The sequence below is a fragment of the Protopterus annectens genome, chromosome 11.part0 (genome assembly GCF_019279795.1).
Source record: "Protopterus annectens isolate FY-2018-M chromosome 11.part0, PAN1.0, whole genome shotgun sequence".
NCBI lineage: Eukaryota > Metazoa > Chordata > Ceratodontiformes > Protopteridae > Protopterus > Protopterus annectens.
The window spans coordinates 246,074,333-246,101,597 of record NC_056745.1 but is presented as its reverse complement, the minus strand read 5'-3'; the positions used below and the strand labels follow the sequence as shown (position 1 = coordinate 246,101,597).

General features: G+C 37.5%; 1 protein-coding gene across 6 annotated transcripts in view; it reads left to right on the top strand.

Annotated features, from left to right (window-relative positions):
- Positions 1-27,265, top strand: part of IRAG2 (inositol 1,4,5-triphosphate receptor associated 2) — a 1,240,358-nt gene that overhangs the window by 176,099 nt on the left and 1,036,994 nt on the right. For all 6 annotated transcript variants that reach the window (XM_044087670.1, XM_044087672.1, XM_044087673.1 and 3 more), the window contains exons 5-6: positions 17,465-17,645; positions 26,957-27,045. In XM_044087670.1, coding sequence (XP_043943605.1) covers positions 17,465-17,645; positions 26,957-27,045 — 270 coding nt within the window. The remainder of the gene's footprint in view (positions 1-17,464; positions 17,646-26,956; positions 27,046-27,265) is intronic.

Here is a 27,265-nt window from a genome sequence, read left to right as displayed (position 1 = left end):
GGGGATGAAAAGTTTAATGAGTTAGTGCCTTAGATTTCTAGATTTTTGTAGAAATACAATAATACTAAAACACTTCTAAAAGGAAAAAAACACACCTTAACTCCTCTAGCAAGCTCAATCAGGACCCAGCAGTTGTAGTGTTAAATCCTGAAGATATACAAGCAGAGCAAAAAGCTTAACAAACTATACTACTGCTTTGACCATAAATTGAGCAAAGTTTATTCACAACGTACAAAATCTTGGAGGTTTCACCTTGCTAAAAGAGGCATCCTTAGATACAAAAGAACTATCCTTAATAGAGTCTTGTATAACTTTGAAAAACCATGTAACCAACCTAGAATGGAGTTGCAATTAACCTGCCTTCCACTTAAAAAAAAAAAAAAAAATAGTGTAACAAAACAGTGTTAAAAGACAATAACAGATCATACAACAATGAAAAACAATAAAATTCTAAAATGTTTTATACGTATATGTATGTGTATAAAATATGTTCATCTCTACAAATTAAAACTTAAGTTGTTAAAAATATTGTTTACAACTTTTCTACTCCTTTTTACAACACAGTTGATGGCTAATTTATCATTCAGTCCTGGTTTCTTCATAGCATCTAACTGTAGTTGCCATTTCAATTCTTTTTCTTCCAAAAGTAATTCACTGTTCCCACCCTGTCCTGTAGTGGAAACTTCTTTGTAAAAAAAAAAAAAAAAAAAGTGTGTATGTATGTATGTATATATATATATATATATATATGTATGTGTATATATATATATATGTATATATATATATGTATATATGTGTATATATATATGTATATATATAGATATATATTAAGGGTACTTGCGTATTATCGCAACCAGGTTCCCAATCTGTCATAATTTTTGAAATAATGGACTAATAACTCATGGTCTTTAATGTCATGAATGTTGACAGATTAGTAACCTGGTTGTGATATTTTACTGTTCTGGAATTCAGAGTTACTGCCGCTACCGACCCAGGAGAAAAATTCAGACAGTGGAAAGCCTCTTGAAAAGGGGAGGTGATCTGTCACAATTTATGAGCTTGTGTTAAAGAAACGAACACTTTACAGGTTAAATGATTCAAGTCACTTTATATTAATCACCATTGAAAGACTGCATTGAAATATCACTCAGTGTACCAGTTCACTCTTGGCCTGCTTAGTTTCCAAATTTGTAACAGAATAGATAAAAATAAGAAGGGGTTTTGATAATGACCTGAGACATTGCTAAACTGGAGAATGAGGACTGTAAAAAGGCCTTGCCCTGATGAAGCTGGCAGTAGCATTGTGAATTACACAGGAATGCTGTTCCATGAACTATTTCCAACGAGTCCAGCAGTTATATTAAAGTAAAAAAAAAAAAAACACAAGATTAAATGCACGTTTGTCATACAGTTTCCAACTTGCTGTGAAGGAACATAGAGGAAGCATTTATTAACATCCAGCCATATAAAATAAGAGCTGTGTTCGTAAAAGTCAGTTTGTTTAAAATCACAATACAGTCTGCCCCCAATCTGACAGAGCTACTTAGTAACATACCAACCCCTGCACAGACTCTCCTTTCTCCATAACATGAAGAATGAGGATAGTTCTGGAACCTGGTTGTGATATGCAAGCACCAAAATAAGAATCTTTTATAATTTTTACATAAAAGGGTATGTCTGTATATTTTTTGGCAATTTTCAAAATTATGAACCCACCTCTGACTGGAGACCATCAATTTAGAATTATGTTGCAAAGTCCTCCTTTTTGGAACCAACAAAACAGCTCCCCCAATTCTTAGAAGTATAAAGAAAGGGAAAAACAAAGAAAAACTTGAGTTGGACATTTATTGATATGAACATGATATACTATGATTTGCCATGTAATAGGATTGTCCAAGATGGGTTTAAAGTATTTAATTACACTTGTATAAACCTTCAGGACAAACATGTTTCATTGTTTAAGGGTTTAAGTTTGTTCCCACATTAAAGCAGACATTATTGCATGTATTGATACATTTCAAACTTTGTATTAGACAACTGAATTTAACTATATGTTTTTTGCCAATACACACAGAATGCATACTCCAGTGGACAAACCAGTAACACTATCTATCTTTGGTACACCCAAAGTACACAAGGACCCCCATGACACCCCCCCCTCCCACTAAGATCCACTGTATCAGCAGCTAGGTCAGAAATGGAACTTTTTGGCGCTATAAGTAAGTGGATGTTAATACAAAAGGTATGTAGAAAAGGGGAGATGCATCCTACTGGACTTGTGGCATCTGTTACAAATTTTACACACCACTCCATTTGATGAAAATATCTTTCATCACTGATGTAGTAAATTTATTCAGTGTCATACTGCACAACATTGGCTTGCAGCAGTTCCATAAAATGCTGCGGTCAGACATCACCAAAAATGGCACCAATGTTTATATGCTACTAGAAGTTTTGGAATTGATGCTGGAAAACAATTACATTTATTTTGATGCTGAATATTCCCACCAGACAACAGTGGTAGCTATGGGGGCAAGATGTGCCCCCAACATATGCTAACTTGTTTTGGCCGAATGGGTGCGCAGTACAGTATTTTGTTCACCTTTCTTTAACAAAATGTTGAGTAATCCTCTATTTTTTTTTTTTTTAAATCGGAAAAGAAACTTGGTGAAATGGTGTGCCTTTCAAGATTGGTTTCAGCTGATGCAACATTTACTACAGAACTAGACAAACTATGCTATATGTTTTCAGAATGAGGGTACCCAGATTCATTAGTAGATTCATTGAAAGAAATACTTTTACATCAACACGCAATTTACACCTATACTAAACACCACTACTACTCAAGGGGAAGTTGTAACCAAGTGTACAAGTGACAGTAATTTAGACAAAAGAGGTGCTATGTTGATTCTGTGCAACCATCTGGGCCTAATATTAAAAAGAATGATGAATGAAATGTGGAATGACGTGTTCTCCTGAAATAAAACAGATCCTGGGCTTACAAACTTAGATAGCATTCAGTAGAGGCAAAAATCTTAAAACTATTTTTGAGAGTAGTCACAGCAATTTAGAAAATGGGAAGACAGTCCAAAAAAGTGTGGATTGTGTAAATACTGTAAATGCATAAGTGATGGCCCTTTTGTTACACTATAGAATTATGAAAAAAACATTACGTCCAGGAACATGTAGCTGTACCCACCCAGAATGGTAGTGTATTCAGCTTCCTGCACATCCTGCCCACCTTCTATGTAGGAAAAACTAACAGAATGCTCAAGGATAGAATATAGGAGCATGATTATGACATTAGGCAACAAAAGCCTTCAAACACATTATACAGATATACCCTTGTAAAAGATTCTTATTTTTTTTTATTGTTGACAAAGTTTCCACTACAGGACGAGGTGGGAGCAGTGAATTATTTTGGAAGAAAAAAGTTGCAATGGCAGCTATAGATGCTATGAAGAAACTAGGACTGAATGATATTAGTTATGAATTGTATTGCAAAAATGAGAGCAGAAAAGTTATAAACCGTTTTAACAATAACTTAAGTTTTAATTAGTAGATGTGTACATTTTTTATGTATAAATTTTTTTAACATTTTTCATTGTTTTTCACTGTTTTAGAAGTTATTGTCTTTTTAACACTGTTTTGTTACACTGTCTTTTAAAGTGGAAAGCAGGTTAATTACAACTGCATTCCAGGTTAGTCGCATGGTTTTCAAAGTTATATAAGCCTCTTAACTCTAGTTCTTTTATCTGTGATGAAGCCTTATTTAGCAAGGCGCAAACACTAAGGTTTTGTACTTTGTGAATAAACTTTGCACAATTTATGGTCAAAGCAGCATCGAACAGTTCATTGAGCTTTTTGCTCTGCTTGTATATCTTCACTATTTTTAACACTACAGCTGCCAGTTCCTGTTTGAGCTCATGTGAAGAGTTAAGGTGTGTAAAACAACAAAAAGACATTGTATTGAGGTTAGCAACAGGAAAGGGCAACTAGGATCCCAAAGATCCTACGTATTTTTGGATTAGTATTGGTTAAATTTCTTTTCGTTTTCTCATCAATTCTTCCTGTGTAGAACCATTCTTCTGTACAGGAATCAGTAAGGGAATATCCTTTATTTACTACTTTTGTATTCACAATGTTATAAAAATTCACATCTATCAACATTTCTTTCATGTTTTGTTCATAAACATTTCTATCCAACAAAACTATAGCACTACCTTTGTCAGCTTTGAAGACCAGTATCTCATCATTTTTAACTAATGCATCCAAACATTCTTTTTTAGTTAAATTGTAGTATTTATACTTCATTGTCTAGCATTTCCAACATCTGTGACTCGTATGTATTTAAAAACATTTCTAATTCTTTTATTAAGGGCAGATTAGAACAGCTAGGTCTATAAAAATCAACATTGCTTTGCATTTGCACTCCAAATAATACATTTAAATTCAATTTTCTGACCGTTTCTTATTTCATTAATCATGACCAATTTGACAGCTCTTTGAGCTGGAGCAAATTTCCAGCCTTTACTTAGCACACAACAGCCCTCTTTAGTCAATTCTTTACTAGATAAAATTAATAATTTTAAAATTGACTGTACCTTGTCTTCCAAAATTGTTCCTTCCTGTTCCAGTTCTTTCCTGGACCTCCTCTGCCATACCAGTTTTTTTGCTGCTGTTGGTGTTGATTTGAATAAACATTTCTTTCTTTCTGCCTGCCATTACTTGGGCCCAAGTTTTTTTCCTGATTGTTTACCCTTTGATACACATCTATGACTTGTCTATTCTCAGTCATTTTGCCTCCACTGCAGTTGGCTGACTCTGCTGTGGCCATTTATTTGTACCTCAAGCCACTCATCTTTTACCCCGGGTATCATTGGTGTAGCACCTACAACATCTATGGAATTGGAGTTTAGCTATGTCAACTGTGGCTGTTTTGGGTCCCCTTAGTGGGCAACAAAAACTCTCTCTTGTGAGAGAGAGAGAGAGAGAATGGAAAAAAATTCCCCTCTGTTGTCAGAATCCTGCACACATCACTGAGGAAGCTGCTACTGCCATTAATAACACAGCTGACCCCATTTTTCCTGTTAAAAAGAAATAAAAAAAAATCATGTATCCTCAAATTTCTTTGGATAGGATTAGCTTACTGGGTCTGGTTCAGGGTTTAATTTGTACTTTTTCTATGCAACCCTTTCAGATGTTTTTCTTCTGTATTAGAATTTTTATACAACATTTCTAAATTAAATTTCCTAAGGTAAAATTTGAAATAAACAAGTGTTAGCTATATCACCATAATTAGTTGCTACAAATTTAAATCCTTTAGAAAAAAAGGTTAAAATGTTCCTTTTTGAGAATAATTGGGGTATAATTAAATATTTTGAATCCCTTATATTCACATACTATGCCATCAAAATCAGATACATGTATTATTTTACTTTCTTCACCACTTTTTTCCAACCTTGGTTTTTCCCCTTGTGTGTATAATGGTATCCTGAGTCTGAGTAGTATCTGGTTTTGCTGGCCAAGCTCTCTGACCTTCTCACAGCTAAAAAATGCTCACTATGTTCAGGAAAATAATCCAATTCATCCAATCTCCTAGGAGGAGTGTGGCCCAGTCTTTCATCCCTTACTTGTTCATGAACCCTTTCATCTAAAAATATACCCCCACAACCAGTTTTGTTCTTATTGGTGTTATAACTAAAATTCTTGTAAGGCCTTGGATATGCTTTAAATTCAGCATACTGCTGTTTATCTCTGGCAAACTTTTTTTTGTTTTCTTAAAAATATGGCATCCACTCTCTTGTTCACTCTATATAGAACTTTCTTATATAATTGCTCATATTCACCGAATAAAAGACCTTTCATAATATCATCATTCAGCCTTTCCACTTGATTATTCAAAACTGTTAATGCAATGTCATTTTCTTTAATTTACTCATAAGCCCCAGCCCATATTCATTGAAAAAATAATGAAATTCCTTGATAGTTTCTTCATTATACATAATTCCAAAAGGGTATTTAAACATCCTAAGCCCCTGCGGGACCACTTTGAAGTTAAAGCCACACTGCCAATACCTATTATCCAATTGCAGACATTTCAGTTTAAACAGTTTCTTTTCAAGCTTGAAAATTATTTCCTTCAGCTTAGGCACATTGTCATCAACATCAAAGTTATACACATTTGCATTACCACTTCTATCTAAAGCAGAGTCAAATTCAAAATTTTTAGTGATAACATCACTAAAAGACAATGGTTCGAAATTTTTGAGCCTGGAATCGCCAGTGTATACAATTTTATCACCAATGTTATTTACATGTTTAACAGTATTGTCACCGTTAATGTTACCATGATTTAAAGTACCTTCCAGGCTTCTAGAACACTGACATGCGGTTTGCTCGCAACCGTTTGTCATTACACCATGCCCTGGAGCCAACAGCTCGTTGGTTGAATGTGTTTCTTTGATCTGGCTTTGCCGCTCATTGTTCATTAGCAGGAACAGTCTTACCCCTAGCATAACTCACAGAGGATGAAGAGCATGGGGACGACGTAGCCGGTACTTCCACAGAATGCCTGCTTCCAGGTGAAACCAAACTTGAACGTAAATTTGACAGCTCTTTGAGCTGGAGCAAAGTTCCAGCCTTTACTTGGCACACAACAGTCCTCTTTAGTCAATTCTTTTAATTTTAAAATTATTAATTTTATTTAGTAGTGTATCTATGTCTTCCAAAATTGTTTCTTTGTGTTCCAGTTCTTTCCCAGACCTCCTCTGCCATACCAGTTTTTTTGCTGCTGTTGGTGTTGATTTGAATAAACATTTCTTTCTTTCTGCCTGCCGTTACTTGGGCCCAAGTTTTTTCCTGATTGTTTACCCTTTGATACACATCTATGACTCTTCTATTCTCAGTCATTTTGCCTCAACTGCAGTTGGCTGACTCTGCTGTGGCCATTTTTTTGTACCTCAGGCCGCTCATCTTTTACCCCGAGTATCTTTGGTGTAACACCTACAACATCTATGAAATTGGAGGTTAGCTATGTCAACTGTGGCTGTTTTGGGTCCCCTTAGTGGGCAACGAAAACCCACTCTTGTCCGTCCTGAGAAAGAGAATGGAGAAAATTTCCTCTCTATTGTCAGAATCCTGCACACATTATTGAGGAAGCTGCTGCTGCCATTAATAATGCAGTTGACCCCATTTTGTCCTGTTAAAAAGAAACCAAAAAAAAATCATGTATCCTCAATTTTTTTTGGATAGGATTAGCTTACTGGGTCTGGCTCAGGGTTTAATTCAGGCTATTGATCCTTCTTGTAAAGTAGTTTCTGATAAAAGGAAGAGGGGAGACCTCTCTTCCTGAAGAGATTTTGGATTTTGAATCTGAACAGAAAGATTTATGGAAGGGTACGGTTTATTTCCTCGAGTACACGTTTTTTTCCTCTGATTTTCGATTCAGACTTTAGGAGCTTAATTTCTTATTCTCCCTGTGGGAGTTTCTCTTTTTCTGAGACTATTTCTAGAATGTGCTAATGTTTTCAGTCTGAGAACATTGAAGTTTCTCAGACACTACAAAATACTATGACTTGTTACAGAAGGAATTTCCATATCGTACACCCATTCCTCCTGTTCTGTCTGCTTTAGTGGATGTGTGTGTTACTGCATGCAATTTTCTTGAGTCAGCTAGCTATCCCTAAAACAGACAGATAAAATGTATACAGTTCCTCAGTTTTTTAAATTTTATGCACAATTCCCAAACCTTGCCCAGCAGCTTTAGCTCTAGTTGATGCTACTACAGTTAAGCACGTAGTAATTCCTAACCTACTCTTTCTGATAAGAACTTTAATTTTCAGAATTCTGAATTACCAGGTTCATATGTTAGTTTATTCTAAATGTGAAAGTATGAGGAATGTTTTATCTCAAGTTTGCTCTTGAAGAAAAATCTGCTGTAAATAACTTGGTTTCTTCTGTTACACAGGTCACTATCCATTGTTTATAGTGTTATATGACTACTGATACTTCCAGGGCTGTAATCACTTTTATGAGGAGGTCTGCATGACTGCATTCTCAGAACCTTTTTAGATGTTAAAAATGATATTTTGAATTCACCTTTGGATGGAGATCGTGTTAGTCTCCTTTTACAGCTGAAGTGATCAAAAAGTGTCATGAAAGGACAAGCTAATTCAAGGAATCTGATTTTTCAGCCCTCCTTTTCCAAATTGCTCAAGAAATTTTCTTTCTCAACTGAATATTTTGGGGAAAAATACATAATTAACCATCTCAACATAATTCAGATAGAGACATTTAAAATTAAATGGCAAGGGGTTTACAAAAACGTTTCAAATCTCCTAAATCCAACTGCAGTTCAACATGTCTGAGTGACTATTCAAATGATATTGTGACCCACTCCCAGCACAGCCCCTTTTTACCTTCCAGAAACTCTGAATTTACATTTTTTTCTCTTGCCAACAGATTGTTTCCAATAAATGAGTTCCGAATATCATTTGTCAAGGTTACGGATGGCAGTGGGAGGAAATTCCTCCTTTCCAGCAGGTCATTCTTTATCTGCCAGAGAAGACTCTTGTTTCCACCTGTTCTTCACATACTGTTCGAAGGAGAGATGGAACACTTTCCCCTTTCACAGGTGGAGGAGGGTTTTCATTCAAGGATGTTCTAGTGCTAAAGAAACGAAATGCTTTGAGACCATTTCTGGATCTTTCTTTTCTAAACCTGTTTGTGAGTGCTGGGATTCAGAATTATGTCACTTCACAATCTATTGCCTCTTCTTCCTCTTTCATTTTATAGTAATACTAGACTTGACAGATGCTTATCGTATCCTTATTCAGCTAGACTTCGGATGTTTCTTAGTTTTGTGTTTGAGTCCCATTATCCATTCTCTGGCCTTACCCTGCATCGTGAGCGGTCACAAAGTGTCTAGCTTCATTTATAGCTCATTGAAGGCTGCAGGGTATCCACATTTTTCCATACTTGGATAATTTGATTTTCTTTGCAAACTCTTTTTTTTTTTTTTTCCAAAGTGCCAGGACTCTATCTCTCTGGTGAGAGACCTCACATGCTAGGATTCCAAGAGGACATTCAAAAGTCTTTATTGATTTTCTCACACACAATTGTGTTCCTGTGTCATCAACTAGATGTCTCCATTCAAAGAGCTTTTCTTCCACAGAAAAAAAAATGGATCCTTATTTAGATGCATTTCTCTAAGGTTTTCCTTTCAGACCTTGGTTAATGCAAGGGAATATCTCAGGATTTTGGGTCTCATGGCATCTATGATTCTCATGATACCCCTGGCAAGACTCCACATGGACAAGATACAGTGCTGTCTGAAATCTCTTTGGTCCCAGTATCAACACCTTTTGCCTTTTCAAATCCTAGTGGTAGACTACAGATGCCATTAAATCCAGGTCTTTGTTTCTCACTCCCTTCTCCAACGCAATCAGTCAGCACAGACTCTTCAAACTTTGCTTGGGGAGCAGCAGACACACAAACATCAATGAGATGCTTTCCCTGACACAGGCACTCAACTCTCTGAACCATCTTTGGTCTCTGGAACCAGGTGGTTCCAGACAATACCACAGTTGTGCAGAACATCAACAAGCAAGGGAAAATGGGTCATATCCCCTTTGCAGACTAACCGTGTTAGCTTGGGATATAGCTTCTTAGCACAATCTCATTCTGCGGGCATCCTACATTTCATCAGAGCAAACCTGTGTGGCAGACAAGCTGAGCAGGAGTAGGGCAGATCCTAACAAATGGAATCTAGATCACTGGGTCTTGCAAGATTTGATCTATCTGTGGAGGGTTCCTGAAGTAGATCTTTTCACTTCCTCTCTGAAAAATTAACTGGCACAATTCTTTTCCAGGCTCCTTGTAAGGAGGCCTGGCATACAGATGCCCTTTTCTTTTCTTTGGACAGGAATGTTTCTATATGGCTTTCCACCTTTTCCATAAATATCCAGAGTAATTATGAAGATTCAGAAGGAATCCCCCAAGATCATTGTGGTGACTTCCTTCTAGCCCAAGCAGTGATGGGTCTCCCTTCTTTTGAAAATGACAAGGGGCAATTACCACATACTTCCTCACAGACTGGATCTACTCACACAAGAACATGGATTTTTGATGCACCCTGACATGAATAATCTTCAGTTGACTGCCTGGATGATAGGGTCTTAATGCCTTTAAGGCACCTGTTTTCTGAAGATGTACAGCCAGGTAGCAATGGAGGCAAGAAAGCCTGCTACTAGAAAGTCATATATTATCAAATAGAAAATGTTTTCTAGTTGATGCCAACAACATACCCAGCACCCATTTTCAGGGATAGTTGTTTTCTGGTATTACAATATTTGTGTTACTGTCCTATGACCTTTCTTATTCTTCTATCAAGGTTAATTTATCAGCCATTTCAGCATGTCTGCCCATGGATCCTTCTTTCTTTTCAATCTCATGTTAATGTTAATTTTGTGTTAGAGAAGCCAACACTTGCTCTGTGTGAACCAACTAATATGCCTCACTTGAGGTTCTTAACATGGAAAGCAGTTTTACTGATTGCTCTGACCTCTGCATGAAGGGTATGAGTTACAAGCTCTTATGGCAAGTCAAGACTGTCTCATTTTCCATAAGGACAAGGTTTCTTTTAGAAGTAATCTTTCGGCCTAAGGTGGTATCTTGGTTTACTTTAAGCCAAACTGTCCATCTCCCCATTTTATTTCCTGAACCTAAAAATGCGGAAGAGTAATCATTACCTTGAATGTCTGCAGACAACCTGAGTATATCTTGACAGGACTACATCTTTCATATCTTCAGATCAATTGTTCATTCCCTTGTGAAGGTAAGAAAGGACAACCTGTGTCTAAGCAGACTATTACCTTTTGTTATACTCCACTATAACAAATTTATTCCAGGCAGGATCAAGGCCTGTTCTGTCAGGGCATTGGTTTCATCTATGGCTTTTTGGAAAGAGGATTCTGGTTTTTTGGAAGCTACTTATTTGATCCTATGTACATACCTTTTACGAAGCACTGCAGGCTTGATTCCTTCTGTAGGTCCAGATCAAGCGTTGCTAGGATAGTTTCCTGGAAGGTACTTACTTGGTCCTCTGTACATACCTTTTACAAAGCACTACAATCTTGATTTCTTCTGTAGGTCCAGAGCAAGCTTTGCTAGGATAGTTATTCAAAGATTACTGGACTCTTCTATTTCCACCTTCCAAATTTAGTTAGCTATAGTAATCTACCCATATAGCTAAGGCTACTGCAGCAGTGATCACTATGATGAACGTAGTATGGTCGTACAAGTTGAACTTACCATAACAGTAGATCACTGCTGCAGTAGCCACACTCTCCCTTCATCCCCCTTGTTTGTTTATGCCAGGGTCTGAATTTTTTTTTTTTGGTGTTCTTAGTATTGTCCTTTTAGGGTTCAATCATCCCCTTCATTGTTGGCAGGAAAGCTATATGAAGGCTTTGTGCCCAAACTTGTTTTTTAGTCAGCTCAGCCCAAGTTGCTTGACAGTTTGGGTGCGTGGAAGGTGCCCTGAAGCTTTCTTTGGAAGCTGGTTGTCTGTTATATCCTTGGCAGGATATAACCCCTACAGATAAGGATACTGCGGCAGTAATCATTTGGACATGTATTGTTATGATAGCCTGATTACAAAACTTTACTTTATTACTTTAGCAAAATCTGAATGTGCTTTTTTATTGATATAACTGGATGAAAGCACTATGTTGTGGGAAATCTGACTGCACTCAAGAACACCCCGTACTGCTGTGAGACTGAGAGGTAGCTTATACAGGCATTTTCACAGCATAATGACATTAGAAGCTGTATTTAGTAGGCAATCTCTGCTTACTTAATTGTAATAACACCAAAGCATTTTCACAGCATAATGACAGCAGAAGCTGTGTTTAGTAGGGTGAAGACCTCTCCGTACTGCTATGGGATTAATTGAGAGATAGCCTATATAGGTGTTTTACTGTATAACTACAGCAGAAGCTGTGTTTAGAAGGCAAACTCTGCCTACTAAAGTGGAATTACACTAGTAAAGTGTTCCCACACACTAACTACAGCTGACCCACTGCTCCGTGGCAAAACCCCTTACAGTAGTGACTCCAAATAATGACATGTTGTGGTGGAATCTGAAACCATAGTCTACGGGAATACGCTATTGCTGCAGTCCAAGTCAGATGTTATGTCTAAAGGGGGGATTGAGTGAACATAGTGATGTTTAAATAATTAGTTTAGATTTCCAGTGTTTTATATCACTCTAAATAGTTTAGGTTCCTAGTGTTTGATTTTAATTTATGTGTAGCAATTACTGTGATTTTCTGGTTCCTAGTGTTTTATATCACGTTATGTGTAGTAAATACTGTGATTTTACAAATTAACTAATTACTCTAATGTATTGTATGCTGTAACTGATCTAGAGGATTAGCTCCATCTAGTGTTCAGTTGATTTTCAATCTCATGCCACTTTGGTATGTGATATAAATCTGCATATTACCCTTCCTTCTCATATTTTGTTCTTATCTCCTCACCTCTAGACCTGTCGGCCACCTCAACCAATTCCAAGCCCTAATTCTCCACTGATTGACTGTGTGTTACCTGGAGCAGCTACTGAGCAGTCCATTTCAATAAAAGATGCCAGCCTACAAAATTCCATCTATATAAAAGGTTAATAGTAGCATCTAATCTTTCCCTGTAAGCTCACCTGAAGACAGGCAGCAGGTATAGTTTCCCCCCTCTACTTCCCCCTACTTACAGCTATACTTAATTATATGTTTCTGTAAGTCTTACAATTCAAACAATATCCTCTCTGACTCCTTTCCAAACCTTGTTTCTACCTGTGGGAATCGCAGTAAAGATCGCGACTACAGGGAGGCTTATGTTACTTATAGAAATAGTTTTAATTAAGGTTATAAAGTACTGTAGGAGATAGAAAAGCAAACCATAAGTTACAATTATTAATCCTCACAAAAGAACAAAACCTTGTAGCATACCCAGCTTACGTCTATGCTCAGGTCTAACTGATAGTTTTTGAAGTCTTACCTCCTAGCTCGGTTGGCCCTGCTCCGTTCGCCCTTGCTACGCTTGGGCTCACTTGCTCCCCTACCCTACCCCCAATTTCCACCCACCCCCACATCAACTAAATTTATACTTATCCAGTCCCTCACCCAGTCAACCAACAACCAATCCACATCCCTCCCACCCCTTACAGATCCAACAACCAATCATATCCCTCCCTACCCCTCATACATTCATTCAAACCATTCCTACAAACTCCTAGCAATTAACAATCCTCTTCAACTATGTATACTTTCCTCCTGCAAATTACCCTACTACTCTTTTTAGTATGTACCTACCACATCACTTCTTACAACTACCCTGTACAAAACAATTTCCCCCATACCCATAAATGCGCATCCAACAACTCACCCATCCCACCTAATTACTCCCTAACAATAAACTCTACCCTATTCAATACTACTACCATAAGCTATACCCTTCTTAAACCCATCAACACCTACCCCAAATCAACTACAACCCATAAATACATTACAATACTACAAAACTAGTGAAATTATTGCCAAAAAAAAAACCTCTTAAATGATGGAGATATCCACCCAAAACCAGGGCCTAATAATATAAATCCACTGACTAAAGCACAACAGCTTCCCAAACTAACCCAAATTAATATCAGGCCAGCAAACAGTCTACTCCTCCTAAATCTAAATATCAGGGGTATAAGTAATAAAATACATGAGCTTCATACTCTAATCACACAATATCACCTAGTCTAACAGAAACATGGCTAAAACCAACTATCAAAGATACAGAGATCCTACCACCTGGGTACAGTATCCTTAGGCAAGATACTGAAGAAAAAGGGGGGTGGCATTGCCCTGTTTTACAAAAATACGCTAACCATAGCTAAGACTGAAGTACCTATGCGCCCTTTGGACAAGGCAGAAATACTCTTAACTAAGCTCAAAATATGTAACAAGAAAACCATCAACTTAGTAACTAGTTATATCCCTCCAGGCAATAATATCCCTACTATGGAAACTTTAGTTCAATGGCTGTCACAGTCCATGCCTCAAGAGACCATTGTATTAGGAGACTTCAATATTGACTGGCTCACATGCTCTTCCCAAGCATCCACTAATTATATCAACCTGCTTACTTTCTCTCAAGTAATCAAACAACCCACTAGATTAGTCAAAAGTAGTAAAAAAGAAACCCTTTTAAACTGGATCTTACTAAATAAAATACCTTGTTCCTACTTAGCAGGCACCCTTCCTGACTCAAGTGACCATCAAACTACCTTCTTACTTAAATATAATTCTCACCACCCTCAAACCCCAATACTTCCAAACAATCAGGAACAAAAAACACTTTAACCCATCTGACCTCTTACATGAGCTAAAGCAATACAACTGATCTGAACTGTATTATCTACCCCTAGATGAAGCCACCAAACACATTAACTCCACCTTCTTAGAAATATTAAATAGGTATGCCCCTGTAAGAACTACCAGAGTTAAGGCTAACACAGTTCCATGGTTAACTAGGGAAGCTAGGCAAAAAATAGAAAGAAATAGAGCCTGGACAGCCTGGAGGTCCAACAAGAATCGGGGAATGCAGCAAGTGTACCAACAGATTGGAAATCTAACCAAGAAACTAGTCATGCAAGATAAAAGAAATTACTTTATTCCCATCAAAATCACATGAACAATCCTCAGAAATTCTGGGCAGGTTTGAACGGGTTACTACACCCTGGTAAAACCACTACCCCACCCCCAACATCAGGTTTAACAAAAGAAAACATAGCAGATTTCATTCAATACATTCTTTACTGAAACCATACTTGTCCTAGCACAAAAGCAACCTACTGTCAAAACTAAAAGTAACCACCCTATACCTAACAACAGTCCCACTTTTAAGCTACAACCCACCCCAACCTCCTACATAAGAAAGCTGCTCTCCCAATTAAAACCAACAACACTAGGAGCAGACTCTCTCCCCAACGAATACTTAAAACTGGCAGCAACTGAAATAGCTATACCAGTCTCAATAAACAGATCCATCTCTGAAGGCTCAGTACCCCTGATTTGGAAAACTGCCTACATTATACCCCTTCATAAAGGGGGCAATTCCTATGACATATCGAACTACAGACCAATCGCAATCCTATCCCCACTTGCTAAAATATTAAAAAAATGTATTCGCCATAAATTAATGTCCCACCTTACTAATCAAAACCTCATATCTCAAACACAACACTGGTTTTGTCCAGTTCATAGCACACCCACAGCCCTGTTAGCATTCACAGATACCATAAACCACAACAGGAACAATGGTAAGATTTCTTCAGCCCTTTTCTTAGACCTATCAAAGGCATTTGATATGGTTAGCCATGATAAACTCATCTACCACCTTGTAAACCTAGGTTTAGACAACCTATCAGTCTCCTGGTTCAAAAACTACCTCAGCAATAGGCAAAAGGCAATACTATGGAACAATACCTTGTTTCCACTCTTACCTGTGACACTTGGGGGTACCTCAGGGATCTATACTGGGCCCCTTGCTGTTCTCAATTTTTACAAATTATCTCCACTCAGCTGCAAATAGTTCAGCCCTTATCCAATACACAGATGATTCAACTATAATGTGCAGTGCCCCTACCCTAGCAGATCTACACATAAAATCCCAGGATAATTTTCACTCGGTCAAAAACTGGCTTACTGACAATGGCTTGATACTTAACCCCCAAAAAAAACAAGCTCCTACTATTTCATCCCTCACTAACTATTGCTCCTGCCTCCTCCTTTACTATCCACTCTAAAAACGGTACCCCTATCTCACCTGAATCCCATACAAAACTTCTAGATATTACCATTGATAACCAGCTAAAATTTGATGTGCATATAAATCTGGCTATTAAAAATACAAACATAAAGTTAGGTAGTCTCTACAAACACAAATCCTTCCTGACCCATAATGCTAGATCCACAATTGCTCATACCCACTATCTCGCAACACTACCGTATGCATAGTCAATCTTGACCAATCTATCCAAAACATAAACCAACAAAATGACCACCTGCTATAATCAGCCAAATTTGCTAATAACAGCTCCTTCAGAACACATCACTGTCATAACCTAAAGCAATTGGGCTGGCTTGAACTACCAAATCTACTAATCTATAATCAGCTGATCATCACTCACAAGCTACTCTCCCAACCAAATATACCACCTTCATTAAGTAACATAAGCCAACAATACTCCTGTCCTAGACAACTCCACTCCACAGACAAGCTACTGTTAAGTTACTAGAACACACAACCATGCTGGTGACTCCCTTTACTCTTCTTATGTGGCCAAAATCTGGAACTCCCTGCCTACACCTATAACCCCGGAAACCTCCCTACCTAAATTTAAAGAATCTATCAAAAGTCACCTAAGCAACAAATGGCTATGTCCCTGCTCCACACCAGAGTAACCCTAGTACCACTCCTATACTAATGCAACTGTTGGCTTAAACAATAGTGTCTTGTTTCACCTGCAGAAAATTGTACACCACAAGAAAAGAATGATGGTAATTTTGTGTTAGTTTGCACAATTTATTGTTGTTTATAAACCTATTGATAACTGTATCTGTCTATGGCCTAAGACTTGTATGTGTTCTCAACTAGATACCCTTAGTGGACCTAGTTGAAATATGTATCTAATAATTGTCTTTGTCTTGTACGTATCTAATAATTGTCTTTATGTCTTGTAAATTTGTCTCCTTGAAGCTTTTCTCCCCGGGCCCCCACTGAAAATGGACATGTATCCAGTTGGACTATCCCGGTTAACAAATGTAAAATAAATAAATAAATTCCACTGAGTAACCAGAATGTGAGTGATATGGGGGCCTGTGTTGTCCACTTTACTCACCTGTAGTGTGATAGTTGCACAGTTTGCAAGTGGATAATGAAGGAATCAAACCTCTGATATTATAGGCTGAAATTTTGATAGTCTTAACACTGCACTGTATTGTCCTACTAAATAGAGTACAAATTCACTTTATTGAAATCTGAAAATGGACTGTCTCGTATATGCACGACTATCGAATGTACACCATTCTGTTGTGAATATTAATGCTGGCCTGTCAGTGACATCACTGCATTAAAATTTTGATATTCATTTCTTTTCCATTATTTCTAGTAGTGAAGGAGTGGTTTGTAAGTGGTCAAGTATGCAAAGTCTTAATATTTTGTAGTGCTTTATGTAGCAACAGCTTATCAAGAGGTCAGTAATGTTTATAATCTTCAGAAATACCAAGTTGTGGTCTGACATGGAGGATATGTGATGGATGTAAATGTAGGACAGGTCCTCGAGCTGATACCCTTTCATATAATTGTTTTGTCAGTGCATTCAATGTTTATGCACATAACTACATTTATTTCCTTCTAGGAAAGGTGGCCGTGTCCAAGATAGTAGACTACCTGAGGTACACCACCAGTAGAGGGTCAGAAGATAGTGGCCTTGAAGAACTGTGCAACATGTTGGATCCTGCAGGGAAAGATATTTCCATAGATTTAGATACTTATCACGCTATAATGAAGGAATGGATTGAAGACTGCAGAAAGTCCAGGTGATTTATAATGGCTTACAGCATATGATTGTTCATTTTTATACATACTGTGTATTTAACTAGTGTGACACATATTTGAATATTTCACACTTAGTACAAGAGCATCTTTAGTACAAAGACATTTGCAATGTGTGTCTCGAACAGCTTAGTAAGTAGGAAGCACTTGAAACCTTTGAGACTACTTTATATAGTTCTGTTTTACTTGAGTGGATTTTTTTCTACTTTTGACAGAAGGCCACATCTCTGAAGCTTTAATATTTTTTGACTGCAAAAACATCTTCTCTAGTATTTCTTGTCCAGAACCATGCATGCCCTAGCTAAATATTGCCATCCAGAAGTATCCACTAGTCAGCATCATTTGCTTGACCACCATTGCAGAGTCCTTGCAAAGTATACACTATTTGCCTCAACATTTATTTCTGCATAATTTGAGTAATTTTCAGTAATGTACCATTCACTCTGTATGTGGTTTTGTTTAATTTCACATTTTCAGTCATGCTGAAGAATATAGCTTAATGACATTAACAAAGTTTTTTTTATACATTTCCCCTGATCTGTGAGAGGTTAGCATCGTCATAATCCACCATTCAAACAGCATGGAAAATTCCTAATGGTTCAAGTAGATTTAATCTGAAATACTCCATTTAGTTGTATTGGTTAGGTTAACTGTCACATTTTTAGTTGCCAAGCACATCATTTAAGAAGGACCTAAGTATTCATGCAAGATGCAGTCCATTTCACCAATACATTGCTAACTAAACATGGGGCTTCTTGACTGTTGTTTTTAAGAGGAATAAATACAAACATGGTTGTCTAAGCATGGAGAGTATAATTTTCATTGGACTTTTGTAGACATTTGTCACTGTCCTGTCTATGGGGGGGTATAATTGATATTTTAGTTTTAAGATCATTAATAAATACATGCTTTCACTATTGGTAAGGGATATTTACTACTGTGAATGTATAAGGGAAAAAAAATCCATGATGGTTTCTTGAAAAAAAGCAAATGATGGTGCCTAACATTAAAAGAAAAACATCTGTGAATTAAAGAACAGGATATTGGTATTTGGTGGAGTGAAGCTTTAGATATAGCAGAAATGGTGGTTATGAAACAGTACATCAGGTAAGAACTTTATGGGAAGAGAAGAGATGGTCTACAGGAAAATGTGCAGTGTCCGTGAAATGTTTTATGTAGAAATGGAAATCTAAGGAAAAAGTAATTGAACTCTTAACTGACACCACTTCTTATTTTTTCGGCTTTTCCTGCTTAGGGGTCGCCACAGCGCATCACCTGTCCGCTCATGATTGGCAGTGGAGTTTTACTGTGTTGAGTTGCCAGCCAGACACACACACACACACACACACACACACACACACACACACACACACGCACGCACTCATGTCTAGGGCCAATTTAGAGTGTCCAATCCACCTACAGCATGTCTTTGGGATGTGGGAGGAAACCGGAGCACCCGCAGGAAACCCACGCGACCACAGGGAGGACATGCAGACTCCGCACAGTAGAGATCCCAGCCGAGGATCGAACCGGAGAACCTCTTTCTGTGAGGTGAAAACGATAAGTGCTGCACCACCGTGGCCGCCCCTGAATAAATCTGCAGACTCCAGAGCAAACTCTTACTTGAGCAACTCGAGGGAAGACAGATGGAGCTTTATTTGGTGGCTTTAGCTGATTACTTGTCAATTTCTCACTTGTATTTGTAAACGTAGCTTTTTGTTTGCTAAATAAAATGTAATATGTTTTCAGAAATGGCGCCATTTTCCTGTATAGCTCTCCCAGATCCATAACTGTTTATTTTATTTCAGCTGTTTACTAAGTGCTGCAGTCGGCTGGCATTATTAAATTCATGCCTCATCTTAAAGTTCTGCTCTGCTCCATATCTGTAATACTTATCTAGCTGATAAAATGGGCAAGTAAAACTCCCTAATTTTGTATTTATGATCTCTGATGTACTATGCTACTAGCAACTCATAATTTATCATTTCTGAATCAGTAAAAAGTAATCGGATACAAGGATATTCTAATAAAAAAATAACACTTTATACTTTATGCTATTACATCCTATCACATAACTCTGCCAAGTGCATTTTAAGCTTTTATACCAACTCAACACGTGCTTACAGGGACCATTGAAAACTACCGTTAAATTACAAGATGAGAAAACTAGGAAAAGAAGCCTTTTGCATCGGCCATGAGATATTCCTACCTAACGTTTGTCAGATTTCTGGCTAATGAAACCCCAGAGGAAGCAGAGGAAGTATTATGCATGAAGGCAGCAGCAGTGATCTGGGTTCATCTAGCGTCATTTCATACCAGCAGGGTAGGGCTGTAGTACCACAGGCCATCTCCTGTTTTCCTTGACTGGTAAATATACTCCCCTGCAAGAAGCTCATCTCCTGGGGAGGAATTTGGACCAACTGATAGAGGACCTGCTTCAGCTAAATTACATGACAATATCAGATTTAGGTACAGATCTTGGAATGAATGATAATTCTAAAAAGAGTCTGTCTTGTTTCTTCTGTGATGCTTTATATCTAAACTATTTATCTATACCAGACATACTAACTTCATTTTAGGCAATTTCTTCTTGTGCTACAGCTTTACTTGGATAAATCAGTCTGTTTTTGAAATTCATGGCTGACAAATTCTCAGTCTGTTTCCTTGTGACAGTGGCAGATGCGACCATTCTGTTTGCTCCTTTTTATAGAATGTGTACATACAAAACGTCTTCAGATTTAGCTGCTCATAGATGAAGTGGTTTGCAGACAGGATGGACCAAGATCATGTGTTTTTTTTTTTTTTTTAATTTTTTTTAATCTGGTAGTACATATGCTGATATTTCCTTCTCTGGATTATTGTGATATAAACTGCAGATGGTACTGGTCCTCTATGAATCGGCATGCTTGGTGAAAACATTTCTTTTTCTTCACGCACTTTACCAATATATCCTTTTGTAAATATTTGTTTTCTCATTTGATTGGCAACGTTTTGTCAGCTTTGAACATTAATCACTAGACGTTTTGTCAGCTTTGAACATTAATCACTAGACGTTTTGTCACCTTTGAACATTAATCAATAGATGTTTTGTCACCTTTGAACATTAATCACTAGACGTTTTGTCACCTTTGAACATTAATCACTAGACGTTTTGTCACCTTTGAACATTAATCACTAGACGTTTTGTCACCTTTGAACATTAATCAATAGATGTTTTGTCACCTTTGAACATTAATCACTAGACGTTTTGTCACCTTTGAACATTAATCACTAGGCCCCATTTTCTTTTTCTTCCTTGAATAAAAAATAAGAATGAGCTTCTTGCTTTTGCCCTGTATAATCTTTCATTTTAACATTTTCAGTACTTGATTTTGTGTCAGTATCTGTATGTGTGACAGATGGTTTGCATTTTCTTTTGTGATTAGTAAGGAATTATCCAAGAATCTCTAGTTCACTTTCTACTTTTTCTGTAAGTGTGATTTACTAAGTTTTTTTGTACATAAAGGTCCTTGTTTGATTGGCATTTCACTTTCAGATCATTCTTTAGAGCATATAATATTCTCTGCAGTCACAGAGGTAAATTTTACAAAAGCTTTCTAAACATGATTTGCAAAGCTCTGTAGTTAGATATAATTTTTTTTTTCCTGTAGACTCATTCTTGACATTTCTCAGTATTGTACACCGTTGACAACTTTCTGTATGTGCATATCTTTTGTGCATCTGTTAATGTTCTTACCTCATAGGCAGCTGGTCTTTTATCGTGGTTAATCACATCTAAAGCATTCTGATTGGCATCTACTTTCAATACAACTGGCTTATTCACATCATGTTACTTCTTTAGCTCTTTGTCCCCCTGCTAATCGATTGGCCCATTCCTTCCACCTTCACTGTGGATGGGGTGATAGCCAGCCAGGAGATGGCATCATGTAGCCATGGGGGGGGGGGGGTTGAGACTGCTGCAGCCTGTAATTGGGAAATGCAGGTGATATCAGTTCATAGGTGCATAGTAAGCTAATGCCCACTAGGACCTTTATTAGCCTCTCCATGCAACCTAAATGTGTCCCACTAGCTAAGATGTTTTAGACATTTTGGTTGATTGTCAATTATGACATGATTTACTGACTGCCTCTGTCCATTAAAGACTTGTGTACCACGCCAGGGGTGAATTTTTTATTTCCCACCCAGTGGTCCAAGTTGCACTTAAATGGGGTTAGGAAGCCTATTCCATAGAGTGGAAATTCTCCGAGATGCATATCTGTTTACCCAACATGTCCTATTTGTTGCAAACAAAATTTAGGTCTTTAGATCTTGTAGTACTGATGCTGTTTGATTTGCAGATGTGCAAAAGGTTCATCAGAGCAGGGTCCAGGGATGCCTTGTATGCCAGGTATATATTGCTTTCAGTAGTCTGTAGGAGACCAAGTATAGAGATAGGGCTTTGAGGTGATCTGCATATGACATTGTGCTTATGTCCTGTATTCTTTTTACAAGGAGTTTCTGTGGATATTCCAGTTGTTGCATGTGTCTGGTCAGCTACCATCATTGAGTATAATGCCCCCTTCTATATGTATGATTAAGGCCGAGTACAGTGGTACATTAACTTCTCTGTACCTAGATGCCATGCCCTTTATAAGATTTCCTTACTACTTTGGACACATGTTGATTGAAGGCCAAGTTACTGTCTACATGTGTTCCATGATCTGAACCCTGACTAGTGGATCTAACATTAGGGGGTGTTTTATCTATAACATATTTACCTGGGGTGGCTAGATTTCCAAAAGGTACTATAATACATTTCTTGGAACTAAGTTTTAAGCCATGGCTTTAGCACCAGTTATCTGTCTGTGTTGGACCCTCTAGTAAGATGTTTGCATCTTGGGGGTATTCTGTTACTACTTCCGAAATTATCTGCAAACTTGGTCATCCATACACCTTTGACATTGACTTTGACTTCTGAAAAGTAGATATCAAAAGGAGTGGTCCCAGCATGGAGCCCTGAAGGACCCACTGGTGACCTGCCTCTGTGTGGAGGTAGTTTCATCAATCTTAACTTCCTGGTTCCTGTATGAGAGTAATTTGGCTATCCAGTGTGCTATATAGGGAATGATCCCTAATTCCATACGATTTAGTGTCAGAGTGGGATATTATGCCAAATGCCTTATCCAGGTCAAGGTAGGCTGTATGTACTGGTTTATACATCTGCCTGTGAACAGAAAAAAGTATTGTGACATGGTCAGACTAGTAATAAATGCTTCAGTGTTAGAATTTAAGTACTATGATGGAGCCTGCACTGGTACAAAAGGCTGACATGAACAGGACTGTTTCACGCACCCTGCATTTGTTGGTTCCTTGGTCATCACCTGGGAAATAAACTAGCATAAAGGAGGCCTACAGCACATGCCCCCTGCTATTCAAACTCTGGTTATCTTGTGCTGTGATCAGGTTGCCCCCCCCCCCCCTCTCCTGTCTGTCTCCACCACCCTCACAGGCTACATCCATAGTACTTCAATACTCTAACACTGAAGCATTTATTAGTAGTTTCTTGTGCTGTGATCAGGTTGGTCCCCCCCCTTCTCCTGTCCGTCTCCGCCACCCTCAGAGGCTACATCCGTAGTACTTCAATACTCTAACACTGAAGCATTTATTAGTAGTTTCTTGACCATTACAAACTACTGTTTCTGTTCACAGCTGTATGCCCAGGCTACATTCTAACAGTTTCCAGAGAGGAATAGTAATCCTACCGATATATAATACAAGCATTGCAAGGTACTGCATAATTTCTAGAAACCTCTGCAATCACTACTTGTCTTTGGATATGACATTTGCATAGTTGATCCGACTTACAAGGCTTCAGTCTTCTGATTTTAGAATAGGACCCCCTTTTTATATAATCCATGTTTGACTTTTGTCACTTTTATTTTGCACTTTTATTGTTCTTGAAATATAATCTGTTTTCATCTGTTTAATAGCTGTATCATCAGTCTCGTGTTATGCCGTTTTATTTGATTTCACACCAGTTGATCATTTAGGTTTACAACAATTTCTAAACCTCCAGTTCTTTGTCACAGCTCTGTGGAATAGTTCTGATGTTGACAAAATATCTTGTGGAAGACTGAAAAATCTGTACCTTCTCAATGGTGAATTAAATGTTGACAGTTTGGAACTTCATATAGCCTTAGTTGCCAGAAAACCTAGTTCAAATTTAGTGATGAAAAAAACTTAGCTTCTGGTATTTTTGAGGCTATTTATGCTGTAAGCAGTGGGTAATTTCTTTAATCCTAGTGAAATCTTGTGAATCAGTTAAAGTGAAAGCTTTGTCTTTACATTTGCTATACTTTTCGGTTGGATGACACCTGATCTGTTCCATTCACTTTAATTTCTCTTCTGCTTCTGTTACTTTTATATGATTGTGTAGATTAAAACTTTGCTGCTCTGCTGGTAATACAAATTTTGTATGTTGTTCTTCTGGTAAACTCCAAAGCCTATGAATAAATCAGCATCATTGAGGATATCCTTGCTATGGTGCATCTTGGTAATCAAGATGCCTTTTTGACAAATGCACTATACATGCAGTCTTTGCTCTTATCCTTTGAATTCTCTGTATTAAGTTTCTCATAAGCCATATAACCCAAATAAATTAGAGTGGTTAACTTTTTCATCCCCCCCCCCCCAAAAAAAAAGTCACACCAAAGTTGGCTTTAGTATTTTATCACTTTCATCCAAAGTATTAAAAGGCTTCTTAAGAATAGTTTTATATGTTAAAAATTTGAGATGTAAAAGTTTGGAAAAAATGCTAAAATATTCAGCTCTGGTGTTACAGGTTTACTTCATTTTGGTTTTGTGTTATTTTGGATCTGTACTGAGGAGCAGGTGTGTTGTTTGTGCACATATAAACTTGTTTTTCCTTTTGCCAGTAATAGGATTGTCCAAGTGGCTCCACTCCTGCACCTATTCTGACCCATTTGTGCCTCCTTTTAGATGCACATGCCAGTATCCTTTTTTTCTTCTTCTCTGCAGTGCACAGGTTTCACCTCATGGCTTGATCCAGTTGCACTTCCTTCAGGGTAAAGCCCCTCTAATCCATTTGTTTACTAGTAGAGGTGAGAGTCTAATGTTTGGGAGTAGGCCAGTCTGCAAATTATTCCTCCACTCCCGCTGCAGCCCTTTGAGTACTTGTAGCTGCCTTTGGAGGTGCATGTGTACCACATGCACTCATCTGACGAAGTACCACACTTTAGAGTTATTATGCCAACAGTTTTAGACCCAGTAGTGCAATGCACTGGCCAGCACTGGCTAACAGTATCCATGTAGATCTTAAAAATGTTCCTGCCCTAAAGCTTTACTTTATGCAAAATATTGCACTTTGCATTTGTGTTTTGTTATATTCACCATTTTGCCCTTTAATTCACTCTATTTTCTAAAAGTCATAAGTACATTCTTGTCTGTCTGCATGTTGATGCATTTTTTCAGACTTCATTGTACCATATCTTTCAGCAGCACCCACACCAATAGCTGCAGTTCATACGTCTACTCAACAAAAATTCATTTCTAAAAATATTAAACGTTAAGCTACTGCTAAGAAAAGGACTCTAAATGAAATCATGCCAGAGATTTTATTTAAAAAATAAGCACTTTTGTTAATCCAAAATTACATAAACTTCATCATATAAACTGTTAAAAATCATCATACTTTTAAATAGTCTGCTAGTACGTCATGTGACCATTTAATCCTAACGTCATTAAGCCAACCCTTCTCATGCTCTTAAAACCATATAACCTAACTAAACAGATTATACTTCACATTAAAAAACTCTAAATTAAATAAAATGTATATTTAATATAAACATGATGTGCAAAATATACCATAAATTACAAGATTTTATACACTTCAAGGCTAAAAGATCAATAGTAAATATATAAAAAAGGGCAACACTCCAAAGGCTTTCTTTCCAACTCTTTAATTTTCATTAAACAGTTAATTGATCAAAATTCATTAAGATCTGGCCATTTATATGCATTCAAATACAACTTCCATATCAATTCCCTCTTACATCCACGGACCACCTCTTCTCATTCTTAACCTGATCAATGACTGTATACTTAAAATGGTGCTTTGGGTTCAAATGTATATGTTTAGCTATGGCATTATTAAGTTTCTGTTTCTTAATATAATATCTATGCTCAAAAATACATTCTTTATATTTTTGTTATGCTTTTTCTGTATAGAAACTATTACATAGCTGGTACAGAGCTAAATATACCACCCCTTTAGAATCACAATTCTATCTCCGCTTTATTTTATACTGGTATCCCCTGATAAAGGTAACACCTGTGTAAATATATTTGCAATAAGGGTAAGAACAGTACATCATCATCAAAGGGGGCCTAACTGGTTCTTTAGTACCAAGAATTTCTAAAATGTTTATAAAATTAACTCCTCTACAAAATACTAATTTTTGGTTTATTCCAATTTTATCCCTGATGTGCATGTCTTCATCCAAAATAGTACTATTCTAAGGAGTGATGAAACCAGTTTCTCCTTCCTAGGTGGCCTTTGTCCACTCTGCCAGGGCCTTGAATTCATCTATGGCTTTTTAGAAAGGGTCTGATTCTAGAAGTATTCTAGAAGGTGCTGCTTGGTTCCCTGTACATACTTTTACAAAGCACTATAAGCCCGATTCCTCCTCTAAGTCTAGGTCAGGCTTTAAAGGGTCATTCTCCAGGGGTCCAGTACTCTTCTCCTTCCACCTCCCAAACGTGGTAAGTTAGGGTAGCTAAGGCTACTGCAGCAGTGCTGATGAATGTAGTACACTTGTGTAAGTAAACTTACTGTAACAATAGATGTTCAGATGATCACTGCTGCAGTAGCCACTAACTTCTGTCCTCCCTTCCTCCTTGCCCCCATCTTGTTTTTTGGAATGTTTTTTATGCCAGGATGTGAACGCTTATTTCTTGCTCTTCCTAGCTTTATCCTTTCAAGGCTCATCCTCCCTGTCTCTGTTGGCAGGAAAGCTGTGAAGGGCTTTGTGCCCAAACTTGTCTTTTAATCAACTTTTAATCAACTCATCCCAAACTACTTGACAGTTTGGGCATGTAGAAGCTGTCCTGAAGCTGTGGAAGCTGGGGCAGCTGTTGTATCTTTGGCACAATATAGCCCATAAAGCTAAGGCTACTGCAGCAGTTATCATTCAAACATCTACTCTTAAGGTAAGTTTACTTGTACGACTGTACTTTTAGTAACTGTATGGCGCATAACCATATAAATGTTAATAACGCATCAAAATTTGTTTTCCAGTGATGAAGATGATGATGAGAGCACAACAAAGAGGACAGTTACCAATCCTGTCAGTTCTGTTCCTGTAGTGCTTGGAAATCCAGCACTTGGTAAGGAATATATCATAGTTCCCAATTAGGAAACAAGAAATAGTTTGTTTTAAAAATGATCGGACCTTGATAGGAGCCTTCAAATAGATTTTGAGCCAATCTACTCTCTAGTATAGTACTAGAAATCAGTGTGTTGCTTTTGTTTGACTTTCCACAGTGGCTGTGGAATATGCATTACATATGTAGGCCATGCATTTTCCATAATCCTTCATTCGGACTT